Source organism: Acomys russatus, chromosome 2, assembly GCF_903995435.1.
Source record: "Acomys russatus chromosome 2, mAcoRus1.1, whole genome shotgun sequence".
NCBI lineage: Eukaryota > Metazoa > Chordata > Mammalia > Rodentia > Muridae > Acomys > Acomys russatus.
The window spans coordinates 59349138-59377095 of record NC_067138.1 but is presented as its reverse complement, the minus strand read 5'-3'; the positions used below and the strand labels follow the sequence as shown (position 1 = coordinate 59377095).

General features: G+C 44.2%; 1 protein-coding gene across 1 annotated transcript in view; it reads right to left on the bottom strand.

Annotated features, from left to right (window-relative positions):
• Positions 1-25407, bottom strand: part of Tmeff1 (transmembrane protein with EGF like and two follistatin like domains 1) — a 121671-nt gene extending 96264 nt beyond the window's left edge. Inside the window, exons 1-2 of the mRNA XM_051161928.1 lie at positions 25307-25407; positions 22814-23264 (exon numbers count right to left, since the gene is read on the bottom strand). Coding sequence (XP_051017885.1) covers positions 22814-23231 — 418 coding nt within the window. The 5' untranslated portion in view covers positions 23232-23264; positions 25307-25407. The remainder of the gene's footprint in view (positions 1-22813; positions 23265-25306) is intronic.
• Between the last annotated feature and the right edge of the window lie 2551 nt (positions 25408-27958).

Below are 27958 nucleotides of genomic sequence, written 5' to 3'. Positions count from 1 at the left end.
ATGAAAATGGATAGAATGACTTAATAACAAGAAAATCGGGTGGAGGGAACTGTACAGGCACTGTCAGAAAATTAGGAGAATTGGAAAAGAACAGTATTATAGTGGCAAAGGAACAAATGTGTGTCAAAAAGTAGGATGTGGCCAACTAATCCAATGCTGCAGAGAGAACAAGCAAATATGAATACTGAATGGTTTCCGGCTGACACAGTCACTTGAAGGTACCAGGCATCACAGCAAGAACCACTTGGTAAAGTGGTCTGGGCAGAGTCTAGACTGGAGTTCAATGTAATATGAATAAGGAGTGGGAAATGGAGGCGACATTTAGACAGCTTAACTGAGAAGGGAAGAAAGCAAGCAGGAAGTGGCTTGTAGGCAGAGGAAGACTGGAAAATAGTCGACTGATGATGATAGGAGTGTGCTGATAGGAGAAGAGGAAAGGAAAGGGGATAATCAGTTGTGTAAGATTCTTGAGAAGAAAAGTGGAATTCAAAGTACATATGGACACTTCCTTCTTTGTAACCAGTGGGAAGGATAGAACAGGGGCTCACACAGTCTGTCTTATAGATAGGGTGTTTAGATGCCAGGAACATTTCTGAATTATGGCTTCTGCGCTTTCTGAAGAGAAGGGAGTAGGGATAAAGGCTATGGGTAAGAGGAGTGGCGATATAAGGAAGCTTTCATCTCCATCCCCTCTCAGCCTCAGTCCTCATCTGTGTCTATAGTGTGAGCAATTGAATTTCTCCGTCTTATATAAGATGTTACTTTTTAAAAACTTATCCAATATATGCATTTTATATAACAGATACCATTTCAAGACAAATATCCTGGCACCTCCCTTCCAACCAGATTGCTGCCCCAATCTCTGCTACACAGAAATGCTGAGTCAGATTTGAAGAGTGGAAAAACAATGCCATGGCCATTGATGATAATGGGTGAGGAAGCATATAATTTTCCTCAGCGGCACTCAGGGACAATCAGTAATGTCCAGACAAGCAGTCTGGGGCGAGATGCTTAGGAGAAAGTGAGTGGGAATCTTCCTCTCTCAGGTGGCCATGTCTCAGCATAGTGTGGAGCACAGGGAATCTATGCCTTTCTTCCTCACTTTCAGCAAAGAAACATGAGGCAAGCCAGGCATGGTAGCACAAGCCTGTAATCCCAGCATGTTTGAGATAAAGGCAGGAAGTGAGGAGTTCAAGGTCATTTCAGCTACGTAGTGAGTTTGAGGCCAGCTTGAGCTACTTGAGTCTGTTTAAAACACAGGGAGTGACTGAGAGAGGGAGAGAGGAGAGGGGAGGAGAGAGAAAATGGAATGGGGAGAGAGAGAGCTTTTATTTTCTGTAGCCAATGGTACTAGGCCCCTTAATTTAGATGATTTATCAAACCCAGCACAACTTCATCGTACATGAATGCTGAAAAGTGGTCAGTGCCTAGACAATGATCACTTTGAAATCCTCAGTGAAATAATAGATTTGGATAATAGATGTGCGATAGCATGCACAAGACTTGCACACGCGGGATAAAATCCCAGCATGGAGCTGGGGAAGTGGGCACGTGTCCGTCTCTAGCTTTTCCATATCTTCTGAGAAAGGGTGAGTCCATTTTCTTCAATGACACCCCCCCAACTAGGTCAACCACACTCCAGGGTAGGCCCCACTCCAGAGAACAGTTAGCTGACATAAATAGAACTCAATGGGAAGATAAAGAAAAAAAAATACTTATAGTTGAATGGTAAGGACGTGGGAGGAGTTGGGGAAGGGGTAAATATAAACAAAGAATTGATAAAATATCATTTCAAAAGAGAACCTTCAAGAAGCTAAAAACCATAAGGTTATGAGAAGACAGGATATTGAGAGTCTTAAATTATCAGCCAACAGATAACGTTGACCATAAGGGAAAGAATATAATTCTGCAGTTGGTCTGGCAGACACCACCTTCACAGGGCAGTCAAACTTAGCATTACAAACGGTGGGACAACCTGCCAAAATGCACCTCTTGCAATGATGCAGTGAGGACATGACACTTACCTATGTGGTCCTCTGGCCAAGGAATTCCGACCCAAATCGAATAATGAGGATGTACTCGAATAGATCAGGCATGCTTTACAAAACCTGGGCTGGAAAGGAAAACCATGCCACTAAAACAAAGAGAAAGGTTTGCTCCAGAATACACAAAGCAAAGGAGGTGGTGACCAGATGCATCTGAGAAAATAAACAGCAGTCGAAAACATTAGTATTGCTGGAGAAATTGGAATGTAGATCACATATTAAGTGATTTGTTGATTCAATGTTAATTTTTTTCAAGGTGTGATAATGGGACTGTGGTCACGTGGGGTCACATGTGGTCACGTTCTTATGCCGAGTACATATGTGCTGTGGCACTTGTGGGTAGAGTGTCATAATGTCCAAACACCCTAGCTACAGAAAACAGAAAGGAGGGGGGCAATTAAAACCCAAAACAGTCTATATCTTAATTACTCCACCTAAGATTTTCTTATGGTTTTTATGCTTATAAACATAAAACCCCCAGCTTAGTGTGCTAAATTAGACTGAAATCTCCAAAGGCATCATGGCAGGAAAACTGCTCTTACAAGGCTTTTTTTTTTTTTTCCAAAGATTTATTTACTTATTAAGTATACAGTGTTTTGTCTGCATGTGTGCCTGCACGCCAGAAGAGAGAGGCAGATCTCATTACAGATGGTTGTGAGCCACCATTTGGTTGCTGGGAATTGAACTCAGGACCTTTGAAAGAGCAAGTAGTGCTCTTAGCGTCTGAGCCATCTCTCCAGCCCCATCTGCAAAGGTTTTTAGATATAAAAGGGCTTCTAATTTGAGTAAGAGTTCAGGGAAAGATTTGGCAAAGTGGATGAAAGAGCCACAAATGACCAAGCAAGCAAACGAGTAAATAAATAGAATGTTTCTTGAAATCAGAAAACTTTGGGGCCCAACACACCAAGATCGTAGGTGTCCGTTTTCTCATTTGTCAGGTGCACAGAGGTTTTGAAAGGCCCTTCTAAACCGACATTGCACAGCACAAGGAAGTGATGGAGTTAGCACATGGTGATGGCTTCTTAGCAGCAGTTCTCAAACGTTCCCTCAACAGCATACAAGCTTGTTAAACTTCTTGACGCTAGTGTGGCCTTCAGAGCTTCTGATTCGCAGTTCTGGGATGGAGCCCACATCTTGATTTATTGAAGCCTCTCCCCACCAAAACCGAGATTCTACTGTGTTGCAAATGCTCTGAGCCCCACAGGGAGAGCTAGCTTGGAGGAAGTTACTCTTGCCTAAGTCCTCGCTACTCAACAGTTCGTCCATGGTCCAGCGTCTTCACCCGGGAGTTTATTAGGGATGCAAAGTCTAACTTCCTGAATCAAAAGACGCTTTTATAACAAGATGTCCAGGGGTTTCTCGTGCACATTAATGCCTGAAAAACACAGATCTAAAGGCAAGGCTAATTGGCCACTTTTCTGACATGGTCACTGTTCTTAGCTTGCCACCTTGGCTGCTGCTGACACCCTTTCACCTCATTTGACTCTTTGCTCTTCTGTGGTTCTGACTCCTGTGTCATGGCAGAGCTCTTAAAAGCCAGTTAATAAACAGAGCTAAGTAGTTGTAGCGCTTTTTTTCTTATGTGAGCTGTACATCTAGTTGAACTCTTCACTAGGTACAAGAATTTTTTTCTTTTTCCTTTTTAATTGTGTTGAAGCATGACATTTGCCATCTTAACCATTTGAAGTGTATCGTTCAGTGACATGAACTGCAGTTCATTCTCAGTCACCAGGACTACCAATCACCGGAGCTTTTGATACATGGCTTTTGACAAATCACTCTCTCCAAGTTTATCTAAATAATATGAATGATGCTATATATGCCTACAGAACATTTGGGGCATTAAGTGAGGAATATAGAGGAAGTCTAAGACCCATAAAAGGTGTTCCATAAATGCTAACATTCTTCCCTCATTTTATAGTAAATATCATCTAGTAAAGTCAACTAATGAGAGCTGTGTGTGTGTGTGTGTGTGTGTGTGTGTGTGTGTGTGTGTGTGTGAATGAGTGCTTGTGTTTGCACATGTGTAGTGTATATATGTATATATGGTATATTCATATGTGTGTGACATATGCACAGGACATATACATATACCCTGATTTGCTTTCTATTACTGTGATAAAACACCCTGACCAAAAGCAACTTGAAGAAGAAAAGGATTATTTGCCTTACATGTCCCACACATGGTTCCTCATGAACAAAAGTTGGTGCAGGAACCCAAGGTAGGACCATGGATGCAGAAACTGAAGCTGAGGCTAAGGAGGAATGCTGCTTACTAGGTTGCTCCTCCTGGCTGGCTTACCTGATTCCTCATACAACCCAAGACCACCTGCTCATCGACATTCATCAAGAAAATGTCCCACAAGCTGGCCTAGTGGCCAATCTGGTGGAGGTCTTTTCTCAATTGAGAGGTCCTCTTCCCAGATGACCCAGGCATTTGTTACACTGACAAAAACTAACTAACACAATATGTGGGAGGTGGTGCAGATGCCCATATAAGCAAGCATGTATGGAAGCGAGAGGTTGACATTGAGTGTCTTCCATTTCATTATACCTTTTAAACATTTATTTATTTATTTATTTATTTATTTATTTATATGTGTGTGTGTGTGTGTGTGAGAGAGAGAGAGAGAGAGAGAGAGAGAGAGAGAGAGGGAGAGAGAGAGAGAGAGAGAGAAAAGAAGAAGAAGAAGAAGAAGAAGAAGAAGAAGAAGAAGAAGAAGAAGAAGAAGAAGAGGAGGAGGAGGAGGAGGAGAAGGAGGAGGAGGAGGAGGAAGAGGAGGAGGAGGAGGAGGGAAGAAAGGAGAAGAGAGGAGAGACAGACAGAGGCAGAGACAGCTGAGACAAGCAGTCAGTCTCACTGAACCTGGTGCAGCTAAACTGGCTGGCTAGTGAGCTCCAGGAACCTGCCTCCACCTACCCCTTTAGCACTGGTGTGGTGGTTTGAATAAGAAATACCCCCCCACAGCCTTGGGTATTTGGATGCTTGGTCACTAGTTAGTGGTGCTGTTTGGGAAGACTTTGGCCGGGGAGGTGCTTGTTAAGGGAAGTGTGTCACTAGAGGTAGGTTTTGAAAGCTTAAAGACTTGTAGCATTTCTAGTTTGTTCTCTTTGCTTCCTATTTGTGGTTCAAGCCGTGAGGCCTCAGTTTCTGCTCCAGCTACCATGCCTGCTGCCTGCTGCCTGCTGCCTGCTGCCTGCTGCCTCTACTCTGCCATCATGGACTCTAACCCTCTTGAATCACAAGCCCAAATAAACTCAATTTCATTTTGCCTTGTTCATGGTGTTTTATTCATAGCAATAGAAAAGTAACAAATACAAGTGGGGTTACAGGTGTGTTGCTGTCACACCCAGCTTTTTAATGGAGTGGGGGGGTGGGGGTGGAGGAGGGGCTATAAACTCAGTTGCTCATGCTTTTGTAGTAAACACTTTATCCCCTGAATCATCTCCCTAGCCCTCAAGAATTTTTTAAGTATACAACAATCTATACATTCTTGGCCTATCATTGCCTGAGAACAAAGTTTGTAAATAGAGGGGCTATAAAAATCTATAGAATTGGGCCTTTAAAACAAAGAGCAGTCATTCAGATTTCACTGAGAAAATTACATTTTGGGAAGCAATAACTCCTTTGTTCCCATTATCTATAAATTCTTTTTATTGAATATTTAGATTGTGTTATAAACAGTTTAAGAACCATCATTATCCTAATATCAGCAACATTCACAAACGGTGCTTTCAGTCTTGGGACTGAGTCTCTTGGATGCATTATCTGAATTCCATTTAGGTAAACACTATCGTTTAAGGAGGATACTAAATTGAAATTTTGGGTTGTATTCAACTTCAGAATTGAGCTAATCAGAGCACACATCCTTTTCTCTCATACTCTCGTCTCAGAAACAAGGACCTTGATATCCAGAGACAAAGCCTGTTTCCTGCTCAGTCACCATATGAGCTGCCAGCAAGGGTGAGACCAGAGCCCAGATTCCAAGACTATATCCTAGTATTCGGGTGACCTTGGAGACTTGGTGACCTTGTAACAGCATGGGTGACAGGGGACTCTAGGGAGAGAGGTCAACAAGAGTGATGTCACAGACCCTGGCTGTGTCACTGGGTGAGGAGGCTGGAAAGACTCCAGATGATGTGTCATTATGAGTGATGATAGCTTTGATGTCTCTTGTAACACAAAAGATCAAAAATGAGGTGCAGGGGGTATTTTTAGTTTTGATTTTACACCCTGCAGGTTGGTTCCATACATGCATTTTGTATAACAGTATGGCAGTCGTGAATGGGAATTAAGAGGCAATTACCTAATACCCAGGAGGTAAATGTTCTTTGCAAAACTAAAGATTTTAACTGAGACCCAAAATAGGACTTTAGGATATTAGGATTCTTAAAAGCATGAGGTCTAGAGCTAGGCAGAACCCTTAGGCTCAGATCTTCGTATTTCCATATAGAGGCCATATACCTTGGGAAACATATACTAAAATTTATAGTCTATTATGTGACAGGTGCTTTTCTAAATATAAAAGCAACGCATGACTTTTTAATACTTCAACTCCTGGCTTTTTGTTACTTTTAAAATTATGTCTGGGGCTGGAGAGATGATGGCTCAGTGGTTAAGAGCGCCGCCTGCTCTTCCAGAGGTCCTGAGTTCTATTCCCAGGAACCACATGGTGGCTCAAAACCATCTATAATGTGATCTGATGCCCTCTTCTGCAGATAAAGCACTCATATGCATTAAATAAATTTTTTAAAAAAATAAAATAAAATTATGTCTGTGTGTGTGTCTGTCTGGAGGAAGGGGTGGCAGGTGAATGTGAGTAAAAGTACCTGAGAAATCCTGAAGAGAGTGGCATTTCAGGGCATGGTAAGCCACCTGACCTGGGTTCTGAGAACTGATGTAAGGTGCCCTGGGAAGGCAGTACACGTCCTTAACCACTGAGCCATTTCTCCAGCCTCCCACTACTGCTGATTTTACTGTGATGGTACAAAAGTAACTACATTCTATAGTCACTAGCCATGTCGGACAGCAACGCTGAACCCATGACACTTTTAACCTGTGATAGTTTCTACTTCCCATGAGTCTTTCTGGCTATGATCCCATTGTCAGTAAAGGGTATCATTCACTGAAACCAACAAGCCAATGAAATACAATTTATTGTCATTTCAATTTTCAGACACCACACCCTAAAAAAAAAAACCAACAACAGAGGGAAGACAGAAGAAAGAAGTGTTTCAGTAGAGGGGGTGGCAGTGGTAAAATGCAGGTTTCCAACTAGATTTTCTGCTCCTTGATTGATTTATAACATAATTTCAACTTCTTGGTGACTAGCTAGCTCCCCTCTCTCTTGTAATACTATGATAGATTGAACTATTATTCAAAAAACATTCATCTCCTCCCTTCACATTCTGAGGAGAAACCCACTTCCCTCTCTGGACTTTGGGCTCAGCCATGTCAGGTGCATAGGCCAAGGGCAGCAGCTGTAACAGACAGAATATGGACTATTTTGCAGTAGTGCACAGCTTCTTGTACTTCTGCCCTGAGAATGGCATCCCCTGGATAGCTCCACCCCCTTTATGCTGAGATTCAGGAAACCACACAGGACAGCAGGTGTACCCCCCCCCAAGTGTTAACAGTGGCTGGGTGATTGCAGTAACTGACGCCCCCCCAACCGGGCAGAATGTATAATACCAGCACAAACAAAACAAAACAAACAAAACCAAAACTCATTGGAGATTTATGGAAGAGAATCCAGACCCTGAGACAGAGGGTATAGCTTTATGGCAGGATGCATCCTTAACACACGCAATGAGGGCACAGTTCCCGATCTGTGCTCTCCTGGAAATCTAGGCTCCTCCTGGCCTTGCTAGCAGAGCACCAGCCTGTTTTCCTTTTTTTTCCAAAGATTTACTTATTTATTATTATGTATACAGTGCTCTGCCTGCTTGTACACCTGCATGCCAGAGGAGAGTGTCAGATCACATTATAGATGGTTGTGAGCCACCATGTGGTTGCTGGGAATTGAACTCAGGACCTCTGGAAGAGCAGTCAGTGCTCTTAACCTCTGAGCCATCTCTCCGGCCCCTGTTTTTCTTCTTTGTTGAAGGTTCCTGAACTAGATGATGGGACAGAAAGTCCTGGAACCTTATCTTCTGCTGCTATCTCATCTCACATTTCCTATTTACACCACAAGAATCTTGGTTTGGGTATTTTGAAAGGATTTTTTTTGGGGGGGAGGGGAGGGCGGTGGTGAGATGAGGTCTTAAATAGCCCCAGCTGGCCTCAAACTTGTTATGTAGGTAGAGATGACCCTGAACTCAGACTTTCTGTCTCTGCCTCCCCCGAGTTAGGATTACGAAGGTGTGAGCCACCACACCAGCCCTTTTAATTAGACAGAATCAGCCTTTAAAGTAACAGGATTTGAAACCCCACCCAACCCGCAGCCAACCTACAGAAGAGGAAACTCAAACTAGAACTTAATAGAATATCTTAGCAGAAGTTTAAAAATGAGGTTCAGGCTTATGGCCAGAGAGCTCCTACTATTCCCCTGTCTAAATTCCAGGCAACAGAGTCACCATGATGTCCCTCCCATGGGGTGCTGACAGTGAGGGACCGTCACTCATTCATAGGGTGCTGACGGTAAGGGACCGTCACTCACAGGCTGGCCATTTAGATGATGTGGTAAACACATTTTCATCTAGGGCTGCGGCATCAGTCAGCGGTAGGGCACTTGCCTAGCATGTGTGAGACTCCAGTGCCACACCAACATTTTCTACCTAACGACAATACACTACACTGTTAGGTAATAACCAGATTGTAAACCCGTAATTGTATTGGGTAATAGAGAGTCAACAGCTGTGTTCTTTTAAAAAATATGCATAAATCACATGTCTATAAATTCAATCTCACTATAAATGCACCAAAGGGCTATTTAAAGGAATAGCAATAGAAAGTTTTCACTAAAAAAGCAAACACAAACAAACCACGGGGCTAGAATGTAACTCAGTTGGCAGAGTGCTTGTCTGTTAGGCTAAGGTTTGAGTTCTGTCTTTAGTACCGCCTAAGCCAGGCATGGTGGCACAAGCCTGCAATCCCAGTGCGTTGCTCAGCACCGCTATCAGGCAGCCCAGCCTGTCTATCGTAGGGCATCCATGACGACAGTAATGTTAAATGCTTGCATCATTCTTTATTTCAAAAGTGCTTTACCAACACATACTAATCTTCACAACATCCAAAGGGAGGTAGATAAGTATTACATCACTTCCACAGATGGAGAAACTGAGGCAGAGATTAGTAAACTGTGTTGAAGAGCATAATATATGGCACAATTGGGAAAGAATTCGTTGCAGCCACCGGTCCCTGGTCACCTTTCCCATGACTTTCGAGTCCCCATGAACAGAAAGGTAGCAAGGGCAGCATGGTAGCAAGTCAGCTGATCTGGCCTGAGGCTGCCTCGGTGCTGAGGGAGCTGTCCCCTGAGCACTCCCAGCACAAGCCTCCTCATCCCTTCCACCTCTAACACTGGAGAGTGGAAGCTGCTGTGAGGCCAGACAGGCTGGAGAGATGGTATCTGGAGAGAAGACAAAAGAATACAGATAGTGAAGCAGGGGCGGGGAGGAACAGGACCACCTGGGAAGCAGCCCAGCAGGAAGGAAGGCACGGCAGACATGAAGTGCTAACCCTCTGAAAAGCTCAGGCGTCCAGAAATGCTACTAAAAGGGTAATTCATAGCGATGACATTACAGAGCCACTCCTCATAGCTTTGCCAAATATAATTATCAGGTCCTTGTGACATTCCCGGGAGGCACAATCATTCCTTTCCTCTGGTCTAGACCAAGTGCTGATGTAATTGACCTGACACTGCAGACACTGTTGACAACTCAAATGCACTCTCCTACCATGCCATCTCTGCCTCCTAGTCTTGTCTGAAGCAAAAACGAAATGAAAATGCATTGAAAGATTGTCCTGGCAAAACCTCACTGAAACACTCCTAAGTCATGGACCCATTGGGTAGGATCCTTATTGGGCAGGATTCCATATTTGATTTTTTTCTTTTCTTTCTTTTTTGGTTTTTTGTTTGTTTGTGTTTTTCAAGACAGGGTTTCTCTGTATAGCTTTGGTTGGTCTGGACTCTCTTTGTAGACCAGGCTAGCCTTGAACTCACAGAGATCCTCCTGCCTCTGCCTCCTGAGTGCTGAAATTAAAGGTGTGTGCCACCATATCTGGCTCATATTTAATTTTTTAAGAAGGGCTTTAATATGCATGCATAGAAGTCACCAAACTTTCCCAGGCCAGGTATTCGCTATTCATCATGGGACCAAACCAAACCAAACCAAACCAAACCAAACCAAACACCTTCAAATCAGTGGGTGCCAACTATCCAGAGAAACTACAGCCATCACAGGAAACAAAGACTTTCTGTGGCCATCTTAGTGCAAGCCAAGGTAAGAGATATTTAATGGGGTGCCTCTAGTGACAGTGGGAATATTGGTGACAGAGGCAGAACAAAACAAGTTGGGTGACCAAGGACCTAGTAGGGCTAGTTCGCCTGAATAGGTGGAAGAAAAGACAGGTAAAGAGGAAGTCACGGCAGAGACATGGTAGCCAAAGGACTGGGAACAAGTGCCAGTGTTTGTGCCTAGGCACCTCTGGGACAAGTCAAATGTCCTAAGGGACATTTTGCATCTTCCCTTCATTTCAGTCATCAGCGTTTTTCTCTTATGAGTCTAGCTTTGAACACTTTCCACTCCTCTCCAATAAAAACAGTCAGTAAACTCTTGAGTCCACCTAGTCAAGACCCTGGGCTGCTTTTCCCTGCCTCCTCTGGGTCCTGTCACCTCAGCTACCCAAAGCCAAGCTGCCCTACCTGCAGTCCCCAGCTCCACCCCTCTCCTCTCTCTTCGGTCTAATGTTCCTCCTGGTGCACAGTTCCAATCCAGTTTGAAAACTCCCCTGGGCCTCACTCCTCTCTCTCCCATTGACCTGTCTAGTGACGATGGTCTCTGCTTTCCAAATCCCTACCTGCCAAAATGTCAGCTCTAAAGATTCAACTCAAATACCATACCTCTACAATTCCTTTCTTCATTTTTCTTAGTTCTCTACCCTCAACTAAGATAGCACTTGAAGACACGCACTGCTTGTGTCTACAGTCCGCTGTGTACAAGCCCTCCCTCCCTACTGAGCAATGCCCATGATGTTGAACCATGTCTTACCATTTTTTTTAAATATATATCTCTGCCACAATTCCTGTCAAGAAATGGTTATTGCATTTCCACCTCAGGTAATAAAAGGCTCAAGAGCAAAATGAACTGGGATGTGCTGTGTTTGGTCATGAATGAAGCGGCTTCAGCAAGCATTCCGTAACAGTATCTGAGTCTCAGGATAAAGCAAATCCTTGATTCGGCTTCAAGCGAAAGGGTAAAGATGTCAGGTGGGGCTGTGCGGTTCAGAACCAAGAGATCCAGCCTGAGGTTCTCCTTTGCTATGTACTAGATGTGGGCCTGGTGCCAGGAGGGTTCTTCTCTGAGCATCAAGTCCTTACTTCCCCCACGGCTTTGTGGAATCAACTGAAATACATTCATCAACTGCACAAAGTGGTTGTCAATCTCAGCCATGCATCATAATCACCTATAAAGCTTCCAAAAATACTGACTAGCAAGCCCAGCCCCAAGCCAACTGACTCAGAACTCCCTGGAAGTGAGACCCAGTGGGACTAATTATTTATAAAATATTATTTCTAACGCATAGCCAAATATTGCAAGCTACTATTGTAAACTCATAAATACCATTAGCAGTACAGCAAGGGGCTTTAGGCTCTGGCTTAATTATCCTATATTTGTTCAGTTAGGAACTAGTTCAGTGCTTTTACAGTCCAATTAAAATGCACTGCGGTTTTTTTTTTTTTTTTTTTTTTAATTCTATGTTGCTGTGAGTTTAAGCCATAAATTTTTAGAAAATCGTAACTACCACCTCACTATATACAAAAGATGCAAAACTGCCTAAGGTCCCTTTAAGTCCTTGTCATTCGGAGATGTGTTGGTCAGGCATGACCTGAGAGCTTGCATGAAAAGCAGAATTCACACCTTACTTTGGGATGTGCATATGAATGAGATGTTTTGATAGATCAGTAGGTAAAGGAAAAGCAAACCTCTTCATCTTACACTTGTGTTTAGACCCCTCCTTCCCTGTCTGGATCCTGAAGGAGGACACAGGGAGTCAATTGCTATCTTCCAACTGTACTTGAAACTAAAATTCTCCATTCTCTGAAGGATCCATCTGATTAAAACTAACAAAAGAAATCCTCATGGAAGGATCCTATTTTGATATATCATTGCAGGATATATCTAAAATAATGGACTAATTCTTCTAAAATTATTTAAAATAGATTCAATGTACAAAATTGATATCTGCTTGCGTTATATGCAGTGCACAAATTGTGAGTCTGTGTGAACTGTACAAAACCTAACAGGCCCCAGGACCCAAATTCCAAAGCTTGGCCACTTCTGGAGCCAACTCTGTGCAAACCCATGCCCTCCAAGCTGCCGTGATGTCAGCAATATGCACGCAGGGCAGCACAAGCCCCACCATGGCTAAGGAGCTCAAACAGGCTCTAAATATCACCTAGCTCAACTCCCTGGTTCTGTGCACAGGAAGCACCAGGTCAGGTTTTAGGGACTTAGCCAGAGCCACACTTAGAACACTGGCCCTGACTGCTACTCCTCCTCAATGCCCCATTCAGAATCTTATTCTAAGAAACTGCTCATCTGCCTTGTCACTGAAATGCCACTCTGCTGCTTCCAACTATTACTGCCCCCAACTCTAAAACAACAAAAAAGAAAAAAGGAAAAAAAAACTTTTTTTTTTTTTTTTAAACATTAGGCTACAGCAGAAGCATCACAGCTCGGTCAGAAGACACATTTATCCATCCATAGCTCCAAATGTGTTGGTAACAGATCCCTATGAATCCTAACCCTGAGGGGTGGTGCAACACCAGCCACACAGCATTACCATCAGCTAATACCTTGTTGAGCACAGGAAAGCAGGGCCTTTCCTAAGAGGGTTAGAGGTTAAAAGGGAGGGAGATAACTCACAGGAAAGCATTCACTCAGTAGCAAAGAGTTAGAGGGATCTGGGCTGGGATGGCAGCACCTTTAAAAACATACACAGTGTGACTATAAAATTTGAAGACATTTTTAATAAAACAAACAGGACGTAGGAACCTAAATGAACATTAAGCCCTCAAAGGTATCACACCCCTACTTCTACCGGAACCACCATGGTTGGAGACACTACTTGGAAAGCCTCTTTGGGGAAGCCATAGAAGGCAATCTGTGAGCCACATTAGGAAATACCCTTGCAAAGGCAGGCTTTTCAAACCTCCACACTCAGTGTACACTAAAAAGGTGGAGAAACAGCCACACACGCAGCTTTATACTGGGTGTAAAGTTCCACTGGTGGCTGAAAAAAAAAAATAAAAAAAACACTAAAAACTAAAGTATAAAATCACCAGCCACTCTCCTTTATCGTCATACTTGCATTTCATTAAAAAAAAAAACAAAACAAAACACTCGCACATGGTTTTCTATGAATTCTAATTAAGAAACATTACATTCAGAATTATAGCACGCATAGTGGTGATTTTTAGAAGACTGTTAACAGCTTCTTGGCCACTTCCGGGGTACATGGGGTGCAGCTGTTTACCTGAATGTATTCTTAAATAAGTGACTACTACCCACTCTAATTCACCTAGTCACAGGTCTGTTACAGGCTTCCTGACCACAAAGGCCACATCCCAACCTTGCCTTGCCAACAGAGGCTAATTACAAGGGAGCCGTCCCCAAGTCTCAGGGTGAGTTAGGAAAGGGCCGGTTAAATGAGGAAACGGGCCACTCCTTGGTGAACGTTTGTAGTTTTCTTTCCCAGTACATCTTCTTTTTATTGAGGACTTCCATTTTGATCCGGTGTTCCTCCTCCGCCATCTCACACTCTCGTTCTATCTGCTGGATTTTGGCCACGTGCACCTCGTTCATCTGGATCAGCTGCAGCTGTAGGATGGACATCTGCTGGTGGTGCTCCTCCTCGTGCATTTTTTTTAAAGCACCTTCCTGAGACGGTTTGCTCCTGTAGTTCTTATTGGCTGTTATTCTGACGGCTGAACATGAAGGTTCAGGTTGTGAGGTCCCCTCACATACTGGAAAATGGGCAAACTCTTTCTCGTCGTCGCACAGTTCTCTATTTGAAACAGCAAATGACTCTGGAAACAATCACAACAAGAACAGTAGCAGAAAACATGTTAAAAAGATTTTACGGGCAGAAGGAAACGTCAACCCCATGCCTAACGAGAGTCTACTGCAGGGTAAGGCTAAGCCGGGGTCTGCGTTTGGCCCTCGTGTCCAGGTCCTCTGACCACATCTGACTTTGATAACGTGTTTCACTTCGTCATTTCTGGAACCACACACTGGGATGTGGTCAGAGAACATGCTTAGATCCTGAGATGGTGAAGAAAACTGCAAACTGAAATGTGCCTGCCTCTGTGGAGCACGAGGTCGCAGGACGGGGATGGCGGCAGTGTGAGTCATCGTGTCTGTCTGATCCCTTTTGACAATTTCTGCATCTGCTGTGAATCTTTTGTTCTATCTCAAGAGTGATGTGGGGCGCCGTGGGGCTTCCTGCCCATTGCACTCAGCCCTTCCGTTCGCTCCTGCTAGGGCATGAGTCTAGACCCTGACCTGGCTCACTCCGTGTCTCTTTGATTGCCTCCTTCTGGCTATCAATGCCAGCACTGTGGGAAGGAGCTCCCCAAAACTTTTATTATTATCTCCCGCATGCTCTAAAGCCATGCTTCTGCGTGTCTGTGTCTCGTTAGGCTCTGTGCTTATCCCCTCAGACCACTTTTCCTTGCTCAACCTCCTCTGTAATTCCTGCTGGTCCAGGGCGAGCACTGCTTGCTCTGAAACCTCAGACCTCTCCTTCCTAAGTGTTCTCCTTACAGCACTCACCACGCAGGGTTATATCCTGGCCCCAGGCCTTGCTCATTTCATTTATCCTTGGGTACTAATTACTTTCCTTGCTACCCAGTGTGTGACTAGTAAGCCTTACTGGCCGAAGCCTTGAACACACAGGAAAAGAGCACATGGAAGCAGAAGGTCTCCTTTGGTAGGTGCAGTGTTCTACTATATTGGCATTTGACGTTATAGAGAATTTCAATAAGAAAACCACTGGAGGGATCTCTCCACTGGGCTGGAGAGATGGCTCAGCAGTTAAGAGCACTGTTGCTCTTCCAGAGGTCCTGAGTTCAATTCCCAGCAACCACATGGTGGCTCATGACCATCTATAATGAGATCTGGTGCCCTCTTCTGGTGTTCAGGCATACATGTAGGAAGAATGTTATAAATAAATAAATCTTATAAAAGAAAAGAAAACCACTAACTACAACAGTTCACGGAGTCATTTCTTGTTTGTGATAGGGCTAGCCCAGGCTGTCCTTCACCTTACTATGTAGCTGAGGATAACCCTGAACTGTTGGTCCTTTTGGTCTGCTCCTCACCCCACTGCCTACTGCTGAGATTACGAGCCCACACACCACCACATCTGCTTTTATGTGACGGCAGGAACTGAGCCCAGAACTTCTTCACGGTAGGCCAGCACTCTCCCAACTGAACTACACCCTAGCCCATCTCCCCACAAAGGAGCTGTCTAACTGTGACTCCAGGACTTTCTTGAGACAGTCTACACTCTCAACAATGAGAATGTTCTCCTTAAAGAAAAGTAATATTAATTTACTAGCAAAGTTGATTACATAATATGTCATCACATTACCCTGGAAGATGGGATGCTGGGACTGTTAATAGCTGTTGGGTGGAACCTAATGTGGAGAGCTCCATTACTGAAAGTTGAACGGCTACTGTCTGGATGGCTCCGCTCTGAGGGGGAAGGCGACAACTATAAGTGGTGTCTAATTAAGACTAAAACCAAATACAGAGATCTGAACTACAGAAACTATTGGTAGAGAAAAAACATTTTAAAAGAACGCTTCCATATCATCTAGCTAAGGAAAATGTCCCCCTGCCTCTCCCACCAGGTGTGGTGGCTCTCACCTGGACTCAGTGTCCGTCCTGTAATCTTTGTCTTCCTGGGCCAACACCTGCTAGAGCACTAGTTTGAGCCAGGAATGATCATACAGGCCTGTCTCCCAGCACGTAGAACACTGAGGTAGGAGGTTCATGTTTGATGTCAGCTGAGACTACACAGCAGACTTTGGTCTCAAAAATAAATATCAGAGACTGCAGAGAGGGCCCAGCTGTTAAGAACACTTGATAATCCTCTTCTAGAGCACCCAGATTTGATTCCCAGCACCTTGATTTTAGACAGGAGAATCGGATGCCCTCTTCTGGCCTCTGTGGACACTGCATGCATGTAGTGCACAGATATACATGCAGGGAAAACACACATAAAATAAAAATAAATCTTTAAAAATAAACAAATATCTCATCCCACTTTAAAAAAACAAAAACAAAGAGAAAGAAGTGAGAGGGAAAAAAAAAGCCTCTGATTGTTTCCTCCTCTCAAGTCTCCAGCTCTTTGGGGACAGAAACTGAAACTGCCTCTTACTTGACTCTCACGTAGAGCCCAGCACAGAGCCTGGGACAGCACTGAGCACTGGAAATGCATGTAAACAATAGGCAGAGCTCAGGGAGCCCAAAGGAAGAGTTGGGGGAAGATGAAGGGAGGCGGAAGGGTCGAGGACACCACAACAAGACCTACAGAGTCAACTAACCTGGCCCATGGGGCTCACAGAGACTGAACCACCAACCAAAGAGCATGCACGGGCTGGACCTACACCCCCTACAAATACGTAGCAGATGTGCAGCTTAGTCTAGACGTGGGTCCCCTAACAATGGGAGCAGGGGCTGTCTCTGACCCTGTTGCCTGCCTTGGGTCCTTTCCCCCTAGCTGGGCTGCCTTGTCTGGCCTCAATGAGAGGGGATATGTTTAGTCTTGCTGTGACTTGAGATGCCAGGGTGGGTTGGTATCCCTTGGGGGTCTCTCCTTCTCTGAGGAGAGTTGAGAAGAGGGAATGAGGGTGGGACTGGGAGGAGAGGAGGGAGAGGGCCGTGATCAGGCTGTAAAGTGATTGATTAAATAAACAAATAAATGGAAAATTAAAATAATAAGCTTAAAAAAGGAAATGCACGTGGACTAAACTGGCAGCTGTGGATCACATCTCCCCCCTCCCCCACCCACACCCACACAACTGAGGGACTGAGGCTCAGGACAAAGGAATGGGAAAAGGCAGCACAGGGCAGAGGCCCCTCTGTTGTGAGCAGCGACCACATCACCTCACTCATTGCCTTTCTAATCTTAGACCTGAAAATGGTTGGTTTTGGAGACCAAAACTAGTTTCGTTTTGTTCCCTACACCTCTGCCCTCACAGCTTTGCTTCCACTGTATCGTCTCTACAGCTCATGCACTCACAAGGTAAAGCTTTCTCCCGGCTCTCAAATGTTCAGCTTTATCTCAACAATGCAGGCTTCAAGGACATGGCGGCGGCGGCGGCCATTCATGTGCACCACAACAGGTTCTAGCGCTTTTCAATCCCTCACCTAATCTTTACAACCCTTCGAGGACATCATGACTACAGAAAACCAAATCTAGTATCCAAGGCCATCTGGCTGGATGAAAATCTAGGATTCAGATCCAGGTCTGCATAACAACAAAATCACAGCATCTTAATATCTGTAAGAAAACGATTCCTTTTAGACTGCCATTTTTAAAATGTGTGCTAACATACACATCCCAAAGAAAAAATAGACCTCTTAAGACTGGCAGAAGACAGGCCTTAAAGCCAGACAGAATAGCAAAGTGATCTTCACACAAGTATTAGCAGTGGTGCACAGAAACCAGTACTCAGGCTGAACGACCCCTTAATTGGACAAACACTAGCCTGGGAATAGCAGCCTGCTACCAGCATACACCCTACCATCTCTCCCAGGTGAAACAATGCCACGCAACAACCCAACTCCATGCAAAAAGAGTAGGAAAGCTTTTCTGGGACTGAGAACACAGCCAAGAGGGTGTTCTATCACTTGGGTAATTTGAGTAAATTTAGCATCCACAGGAAAAGCCTACTACAGCAATGAAAAGATGAGAAGAAAACTGTGCAGGACAATCTCCAGTTACTCTCACCAGAATGAAGGAAAGAGATGGCTGGGAAAATGAGTAAGACGCAGTGGATGTGTATGAAGGTGCTTACATCCTAACTAAAGCTAAACAGCTGGGTTTACACACAGCTGGTGAACTAGAGCCTAAACGTGCTATACTAGGGGAGAAAGGCAAAAGGAAGAACTAGCCGTAGCACAGGCTTTAACAAGTACATGTGAGAGAATACCAAAGCATGGCAGACCAATCCCTGTACAGCACAAGAGAACAAGACTAGGAATGAGGATCAAAAGGGACCACACAGAGAACAGAACGCACCAGAGGAGTGCTGCATAGACCAAGGATGCAAGTGTGCCGTGACTGGAAATCCACCCCAGTCCTCTCTGCCTCATTCACACCCTAAGAAAGGAGGACCTGGTCCAACAGTGACAATGGGACTTCGAAGGAAATGTTCACATGATTTAATTATAGCTTCATAATAGAGGTACGATGCATACAAAGTTAAATATAACCTCCTAAAATGTGTGGCTGATGCTAAAAATGCCTAGCTCTCTTAAATGTACTTAAGGGGCTCAGTGGGCAGAGGTACTTGCTGCCAACCCTGATGAGGTGAATTGGACCCCCAGGATCTATGTGGTGAAGGGTAGAACCCACTCCTGCAAGCTGTTCTCTGACCTCACACACGTGCCATGGCGTGCACATGCACTCAAATAAACTAGCAATCCTAAGTAGTTAACATGTCATCCTACCTACGCACACACTTCTCCAGACCTGTTCCTCAAAGGGATAATTAAATTATCGCAGATCACAAAGCTGCACACCCGAAACTGTTTTAAGGAGCCAGCGCGTTTGCAGGACAAACACTGGTTTATATATATATATATATTGTTGAACAAGTGAACAAAGTCTCTGACAAAAGCATAAACATGCAAGAGTTAGTGACACAGTGATGCTACCTCCCACCAAAATGTAGCTAGAGGGGGGCCTCTAGTGGAACCTGCTAAACTCCATCCTGCTTAACATTTTCTAATAGATTCCAGCATATCTCTGGGAACCTAGTTCTGTGAACAGGCCACCCACAGGGTGTTAACAACACTGCACTGACCAACAGAGCAGAATCTAAGCCGATGAGTAATTCTGAATGCTTACACCCACACTGCCAAAGCTACACTGATTTTGTCATATATTTTAATCCAGCATACCTAAAAACATATTTAAACATGTAATTAACACTAAACTACTGATGAGATTCTTTTGTGGTTTAAAGCCTCAAAATGTGGCCTGTGTGACTACAGACGTCTCTGTTTTGTCTTCTCGTCTTTCCACTGCTGATTAGCCTCCTGCCACTTGTGACTGCTGTACTAGACAGTGCAGTGTTGAAAATACAAAAGCAACACACACAGACATGGGCCAAAAACACACAAGAGATTCAAGTTTTCTACTTCCCCCCCCCCCACCAATTTCCAGAAAGGATTATTGGTAATCTTAGCCTTTTTTATTTTTGTCATCTTTTGTTTGTTTAATTTTATTACTTCTTATGTATGAAACAAAGAGGAAGGGAGAAAGAAAAGGAAGGAGGAAGGAAGGGAGGGAGGGAGGGAGGGAGGGAGGGAGGAAGACAGAGTTGGGGCATGAGCATGTGCAGACCTCCTCGGGTCAGAGGAGCCATCAGATGCCCTGCTCCATCACTTTGCCTTATTCCCTTGAGACAGGGTATCTCCCTGAATCCAGAGCAAGGCTGATGACCCCAAAGAGCCCCCCTGTCTTCACCCCCTACAGAACTGGGGCTCCCTGGATTTTATGTAGGTGCTGGGATTGGAACTCAAGTCCTCAGGCTTGAAGAGCAGCACTTTACCCACTGAGCCATCTCTGCAGCCCGTTCTCCCTGACTTCCTGAAAGTAAATTGGAAAAAAATAATGAGTAAAAACTTTACAGGCATTTTAAATCGTAAAAAGAGTGCCAGTGCCTCAACTATGAGTAGTTACATCATATTGGGCATACTTCTGAACTGACTGGGCAGCAAGGCTCTCTGCTCCTCAGGTCTAACATGAAAACAGGAGTCTTAGCTGCATTTTAATAAGCACCAACAAAAAAGAAAGTGTCCAGTGCTAACTATGTACAAACCTCTAAGTTTAAATACATTGCAGAGAGGTCTCAGCAATAGGAGCACTGGGGTGTGGGTCCCAACGCCCACATCAAGCAGCTCCCAACTGCCTGTAACTCCAGTTCCAGAGAATCTGACACTGTCTGGCCTCCGTGGGTTCCTGCATATGTATACACACATGCACACGTATACATACACTAAGTCACACACATATGTGTATAAAATCAAATCTTAATAAGGGCTATATAATGAGACTAAATCTGAAACAGAAAAAAAGAAAGAAAGCCAGGAGGTAGTGGTACATGACTTTAATCCCACCAGAGGCAGGTGGATCTCTGTGAGTTCAAGGCTAGCCTGGTCTACAGAGTGAATTCCAGGACAAACAGGGATACACAGAGAAACTTTGTCTCAGTAAGAGAGGGGAGAGAGGGAGGGGATTTCCTTCTTGCTTGAAATTTCTATTTGAGTAAATGAATTGCATTTTTCCCCCAAAGGAAAGAAAAGAAAGTTATTAGATGAACTCTCTAGATCCTACCTCATATTTTAAAAGTGGGGTGGGGGTGTTTTGTTCCTCAAATACAACCATAAGGGCTGGTGAGATGGCTAGTTAGATAAAACGACTTGTCACCAAGCCTGACACATGAGTTCAATCCCCAAGATTCACAAGATAGAAGAACTAACTCCTAAAAGTTCCCTCTGACCGTCACATGTTCTATGCCCCCAGACACAAATAAACCTAATTTATACAAATAAAAGTAGCTATAAAATTGACACATAACCATCTAGAAGACACATTTTCTAAATAAATGGCATTCACGTGAGTATTTTTCCCAGCTTAGGACCCAAGCGAAGCCAGCCACCCATTCGAACAGCAACCCCACTCCTACAGTGTCGTGCTGACTGAATGCTCTGTGGCCAAGATGGAAAAGTGACGTAAGCTACAAGGATCAGCAAGGGAAGCGCAGCCCCACAGAAGCAGCAGGGAGGGCAAGAGAGCTGGCAGTGCCCACCTAAGCTGTATCTGCCAAGACTTAGCTTGGTGTGGGAACCCAAGAATCAAAACCCAGACAACCTAAGTCTCCCACATCAGGAAATGATACATGAGGGCCATGACACTGACCACAGTGGTCACCCAGCTAACTAGCCCGCACTTAACCTCCATCTACTGACTAGCGAGCAAAGTTTGTGCCATATTTAGCTTCCTGAGATGATCTGCCCATAGGGAAACAAGTGTTAATCAAAAGCATGTATTTGGCTCACATGGTAATTACCTTTCTCACTCTACGCAGCATTCTTGGTTTCAGACAGTTTCTTACGACTTTTAATTAACAGGAGCCAGTCCCTCAGAGCTCTGTCTACTCTGGGGACACGAGATTCAGTGTTCTGCAAGCTAAGAGGCTGATTTCCCAAGCAAATGCTTGCTGGGACCTTGGAGCATCTCTGTGCAGCCTGTAGCATCCCAACCAACCTTCCTCTGCTTCATGGTATAGCACCTGCAAGCTTAATGAGCCTTTAGATAAAGGGGCCATTTCCTGTCTTTAAAAAGGCAGAAATTGTTGGAAATTTATCTATACACATTTCTATTCTCCGCCTGCCTGGAGACATGAGGCACCTCTTGATGCAAACCTTTTGAAACTATAAGTTACCACCACATTTTTATTTATGAACAGTCTTTTCCTTCCATAAGAATTACATGTGATATATTTTACTCTTTTCCACAGGAGTGTGCTAAAATTTAATTTTTGTCCCTAGAATTTTTCTAAATCCCTAGAATGCCAGAAATAATAAAAGCTTTGGATCACAATTATTATGGTGGGTAAAAATATTGGCATGAATCCAAGTGAATGCTAAAAGGGTGTGTGCTTTATTTAGTCTCTATACTTTTAATGCATTACTTTTTAAGATTTATACTTCTTTAATTTATCTTTATGTGTGTATATCTATATGTGGCTATGCATATGAGCATGTGAGTGCCTGCACACACCCAAGAAGGGGCTGGAGTTATAAGCAGTTCAACACTATCCAATGTAGGTGCTGGGGACTGAACTCTAGTCCTCTGCAAGAGTAGCAAGTGCTCTGAACTGTTGTGCCATCTCTCCAGCCACTGATCTCTCTACTTTGGTTTTTAAACTGGAAATACTTTTCTCATTTAGCATGGCCTTTTGAGTGACTTAACGCAGCACCTGACACAGTAGGTCCTCAAAAATAACTTTTTAAAAGACTGAGTGAATGAATAGAAATCTCCATCAAATTTCCTTTTAATAAGCTGGAGACAGTTTGAGCTGAGCAACCAGAGTACCTCCTTAAAGTGCACGATACACATTCAGCTCTGTATGGTTGAGCAGTAACCACAAAAACAGAGCCTCGGACTTGTGTTCTGGATGCCCTATACAACAGCCCAGTCTGATATCAACATTTCTTACAAGTTTCCTCAACGTGAAGCATTTCACAATTCCAAACCAAGCTGTTCCGGCCAGTGTAGCCTCACTGCATGGGGAGCGTACCTTGGGCAGCCGCATCTGGGTGGTACTCGGGCTCCTCCTCGGGTGGGCTCTGCAGAAAGTACAGCTGCTCCGGCAGCATGCTGCTGATCTTCTCCTTGCCCAGGACGTGGGCACTCAGCAGCGGGCTCCCGCTGCGCTTCACTTTCTCCCTTCTCTCATGGGCCATAATTTTTTTGGTCCGAGCCTTGATGTTCTCCCAGCACTTCTTCAGCTGTTTGAAGTCCCGCAGCGACACGCTGGGCTGAGAGTTGTATTCGTGGGCCAACGCCTGCCAGGTGCGCTGCTTGAGGGCAATAGTTCGCGCATCGCTTTTCTTACATTCCAACACATACTTGTACTTTTCTACTAAAGCAAGCAAGATGCTCTTCTCCAGCTCTGAGAAGTATTTGGCAGGTTTAATAATTTCGTTGTTTTGCATTTTCTACTCTATTTCTCCTGGTCGTTAGCTAGCCTGCAAAAGGAAGTTTGAAGCAAGAATTACCAATCATAGCCAAAAAAAAAAAAAAAGTCACAAGTCATGGAGGCTTAATTCCTAACTCCATTCCTTTCTTTAAAAGGGGGCAAGTTAAAAAAAAAAAAAAAAAAAAAAAGGCAAGTAATTTTCTTTCCATTAATGCTGAGCCATGGGAAAATATCCAGAACTTTACTGAGCAAGGGCTTTCGCAGTCCCTAAGTCGATTTCCCAGGAGTCTTTGTGGCACCTACATATCAGTCTAATGTCCTAATTTATCTCTGCTTAATGTAAGGAGCTATTTAGTCCCCCACATGTCAGGTACCTTTGGAAATAAAGGGCTTGCTCAACTTTTTTTGGTGGGGGGGGCGGGGTGAGGGGACGCACAGATGAAGGTAAGGGAGGCCTCCGCCTAATCAAACAGATCAAGTTAAAGCACTTCCAAGATTTATGAATCATAAAGGAATTGCTCCTGGATACCTGATATTTTTATTTTAATTGCTTTTTAGATTTATTTGTGTGTATGCTTTGCCTGCGTGTATGTGCCCAGGGAGGCCAGAAGAAGGTGCTGGATCTCCTGGAACTGGAATTACAGACAGTTGTGAGGCACCTTGTGGATGCTGGGAATCAAACCCAGGTTCTTTGCAAGAACAAGCAGTGCTCTTAAGCACTAAGCCATCTCTCCAGCTTCATAGCTGTTCATTTACGTTTTGTGTCCTTGACTAGGAAATGTGCCTGCCGCAACGTCAGGCACCTCTTCAAACTGAGGGGCAGAAGGCAGCCATGACTGCTTCTACCTATAACTCATTACTACTAAGGAGGCCGAGGCAAACAGGCTGCTGTGAGTTGGAGCCCACAGTGAGTTCTAGACCAGTCTAGGCTACAGTGTGAGATCATGTCTCCACAAGAAAAGAAATAAATAAAAAGTGAGAGGTGAACTCTGTGACCATCAGATTTGGGGCCATTATCAAGCATGTATAGCTAATGTGAACAACTTGCACAATTTCAGAACTGAGTCTCTGTACTTAGGGGCAAAGGCCACTCTTCCTCCCCACAACTGAGGGAACCAAGGGCCAAAAAGCTGAAGTGTCAGTGGACTGCCCAGGGCACAGCAGGCAAGTCTGGGACTTTTTTGTTCCAGAACTCTAGTGTTCTTGGGGCCATCCTTGGACTTCAGGCAGATTATTCAACCAGGACTCACTAAGTCATGTTGCTGCTCTCTGTGGTGCTGGGTAAGTACCTTTCACCCTCCAGTACCTCATAAATGCCTTACTACTCTGATGTGTGTGAAAGCTACGTGTCCCCCGTCTTCTGCCTGACATTTTCCATGCCTCCGGTAAGAGATGGCAAGTAAGAGCCACAGGCACTGCAGGAGCAACAGCACTGTTATATGCCCTGTTGGAAAGGACCAACACGGCCCTGTACCTTCTTATGTCACTAAGCCTCTGATCTTTCAGAATAATGGGCAAGCATCAAGCTATTGATGATTTAGTCCATTTAGAAGTGTCCACTTCTTATCAAAAGAACTCAGAACCACCTTGAAAGGAGTCCTGCTGGTGAGAGGTGATAGATACACCAAGTTCATTAAGTTGTTTTCTCATTTTCTGTTTGAAATTTTCCATAAACACACACACACACACACACACACACACACACAGACTGGGTTTTAGGCTTTTTTGTTTTGTTTTGTTGTTGTTTTTTCCTGTTTTGATGCAGGATCTCACTTAGCTTTTTTTTTTTTTTTTTAATCACATTCTGGGGGCTGGAGAGATGGCTATGCAGTAAGAGTGCTTGTTGCTCCTCCAGAAATCAATTCTCAACACTTAGCAGAGTTCAGTTATGGAGCAGCTTACAACCAACTATAATTCGAGCCAACATCCTTTTCTGGCTTCTGCAGGTACCCATATAACACATGGTACACACACACACACACACACACACACACACACACACACACACACACACACACACAGAATTTTTTTTTAATCTTAAAAACTATGCTATAAAAGTCAGACTTTAAGCTAACTACTCACACACGATACCTGTTGAGGGTTTTCTGCAGTTGTATCAGACTGAGGCTGGACCAGAGCAGATCAAATCAGAAAGCCTTGAAACTGGGTCTTTAAAAGAGGGCAACAGAGTCTGATCAGGGCCTGAACAAATCACACCTCATGCCAAGCCGGGATTACAATGAATGCTACTAGGAGGTCAGGCCTTCCCCAGCAGCCCCCCCCCCCTCACTGTCACACTGGGCACACGGTGTGCCAGAGCTGCAAAGACAACTAAATGTATCAAAGGCAGGTCGGCCTCAGACCGTAAGCAAAGCTAAGTAAGGGGCCATTTTTCTTTGAGGATGTGTCCTTGGCTCCCTTCAACTCCCAAGCCTGTGCTTTGATTACATTGCTTTAGTGGCCGCCTAGTGGCGCCCAATCTGAGCTCCTTCTTTCCCACTGGTCAAAATCAATTCTTCACCTTCATCAGTATGTCTATTCACTATAATCCAGTGCTCCCCAAACTAAAATTTGCCAACACAGGTCCTGTACAGCTGCTCTCGTCTATATTGTCTCTGTCTTAAGACAAGCCTGTGTCCACTTCCTGTTTATTACACACACACATATATATATACACATATATATAATATACATATGTAGAATTGTAGCATTTTTACTATAGGGTCAGTGGGTACAGTGGATGTTGTTTTTAAAACTTGGCAACTCAAAGAGCCTACTCTGTCTCCCCCACACCAATGCCTCTGCCTCAGGACATATAATACATGTCTACTTTCCCTGTGTGTCTCCTCAGAAGACATAACATGTCTACTTTCCCCGTGTGTCCCCTGATCTTTTAAGAAGTGCTACTCTAAGGAGTTGGATTTCTAATTTACAAATGAAAAAGGTTTCACTTCCTTTTTTTTTTTTTTTTTTTTTCTTTCTTTCTGTTAGGTGTAACCTTTCTAAATAAATATTTCTCTTGTCTTGACTATTTCTTTAAAAATATTCTAGGATATAAATTGCTGGCTCGAAAGATGAAAGCATTCAAAATGTCCGTAACGCACAGTGCTGACTTACATGCTGGTTACAGCATAACAGTACATCTGATCACTCCCTCTGCTCTTGTTGCTAACACTCTAAGTCTACACTGGCTACGGAGGCAAAAAAGTCCCTTCTTGCTTAATGATCTTGGCTCTCAGGCAAGCAAACCACACTCTTGAGGTTCAGTCTCTGTGTCACTTGGTAGAACTGAAATTGGTTGTCAAGTGAGTTGAGAATTCTTCCTTGCAATGTGTGCAGTACCACAGGCTGCCATTTGCCCATGATGGGAAGGATGGGTAAAGGATGGCTGTCTAAATTTCACAGAGTTCTTTCTGCCTTAAGGGTGGACAGCGGAGCCCCAGTAAGAGCAGATGAGTTTTGCTGCGTTCTGATTGTGGGATAGACTGTTCCCCAAATGCTAAGGTGCAGTATACCATTTCCTCTCCCCCTACATCGCCCCTGGGGGCTTCATCTGTTACACTTCCATTTTTCTGTTAAAGAAAATCTAAGTACCAGAAGAAATTATACAACTGCTCTCCAAAGCAAAGACCCAGAATTACCAACACCTGGGGACCATTAACACCCTATTAACTAAACTGTTATTTAATCACTAGCTAAGTACAACCAGAGTTGCTAATTTACTTTGCTTAATTTCGTAGAACACCAGGCCTCTCTGGGCCATGTGGTTGCGTTCTACGGCAAGCTAAAAGGGATTATGGTATAAGCCTGAGCTTCTGTACCCCAAAGTTTCCTTGTGGATTCCCAACAGTCTTGTAAAGCAGGCTGCTTAAGTCTACAAACTAATTATTATTTCTATTTCCAAAATAAGAAAAAACGAGGTCCAGGTAATGACCATCATCACAGACATAGAAAGTGACAGAACCAAGAGTCAAACCCAGCACAAGTCTTCAAGGCCCACATCCGTTGCTCTGCATTCCAGACCTAGCGATGGTCTCAACTCCCAACGGCCCAACGATAGGACAGCTTGGGGGAGCTGTGTCTGCTCTGCCCATCTCCACCTGTGGGTTCTGCCCTCTTTCCTCCCCTTCTCACTCCCTTTGCCTCCATTACCTCCTCCCTCTCTCTCTTAAACTGAGGCCTTACACCTGCTCTCACCAAAGCACCCTCACTCAAGTCTCATCAGAGCTATGAAGTAATTCCTCCAGCTGAGCTGATAAGAAACTGTCTGGAAGTAACTACAGAGATAACGTAGAGTTTCAAAGTGGTCCACACCCTAGGGGTAGGCTGGCATCCCACAGGAGCATCTGACTGACAGGTCTCATCAAACAACTTTCCAAGTGAGAGATCTCCCCAGCAAAGCTCATCACTGGAAATACTGATGCCCAAAAGCATAACGTGGTTTAAAACTATTCCACAGTGTCCACAAAAGATGAGAGATGGCGACAAAGCAAACCTTCCCTACTGCATGAGCTTTGGCTAGAGCTGGGCTGCCCTTCAGCCCCCCACTCTGCTCAGTAGCAATCCCTCCTTATGGATGCTGTCCTGCTGGTGTACAGCCCGTTCTTATGGCTGTAGTCCAACAACAGTCCAGTGACCCTCACAAGTGGCCCCCGGTAGACAGCAAATGCATATGTACATTTTGTATAGGTCTAAAACTACCAGCCACACGTAGATTACTGTATAAGACAAAGCTGTGTTAAA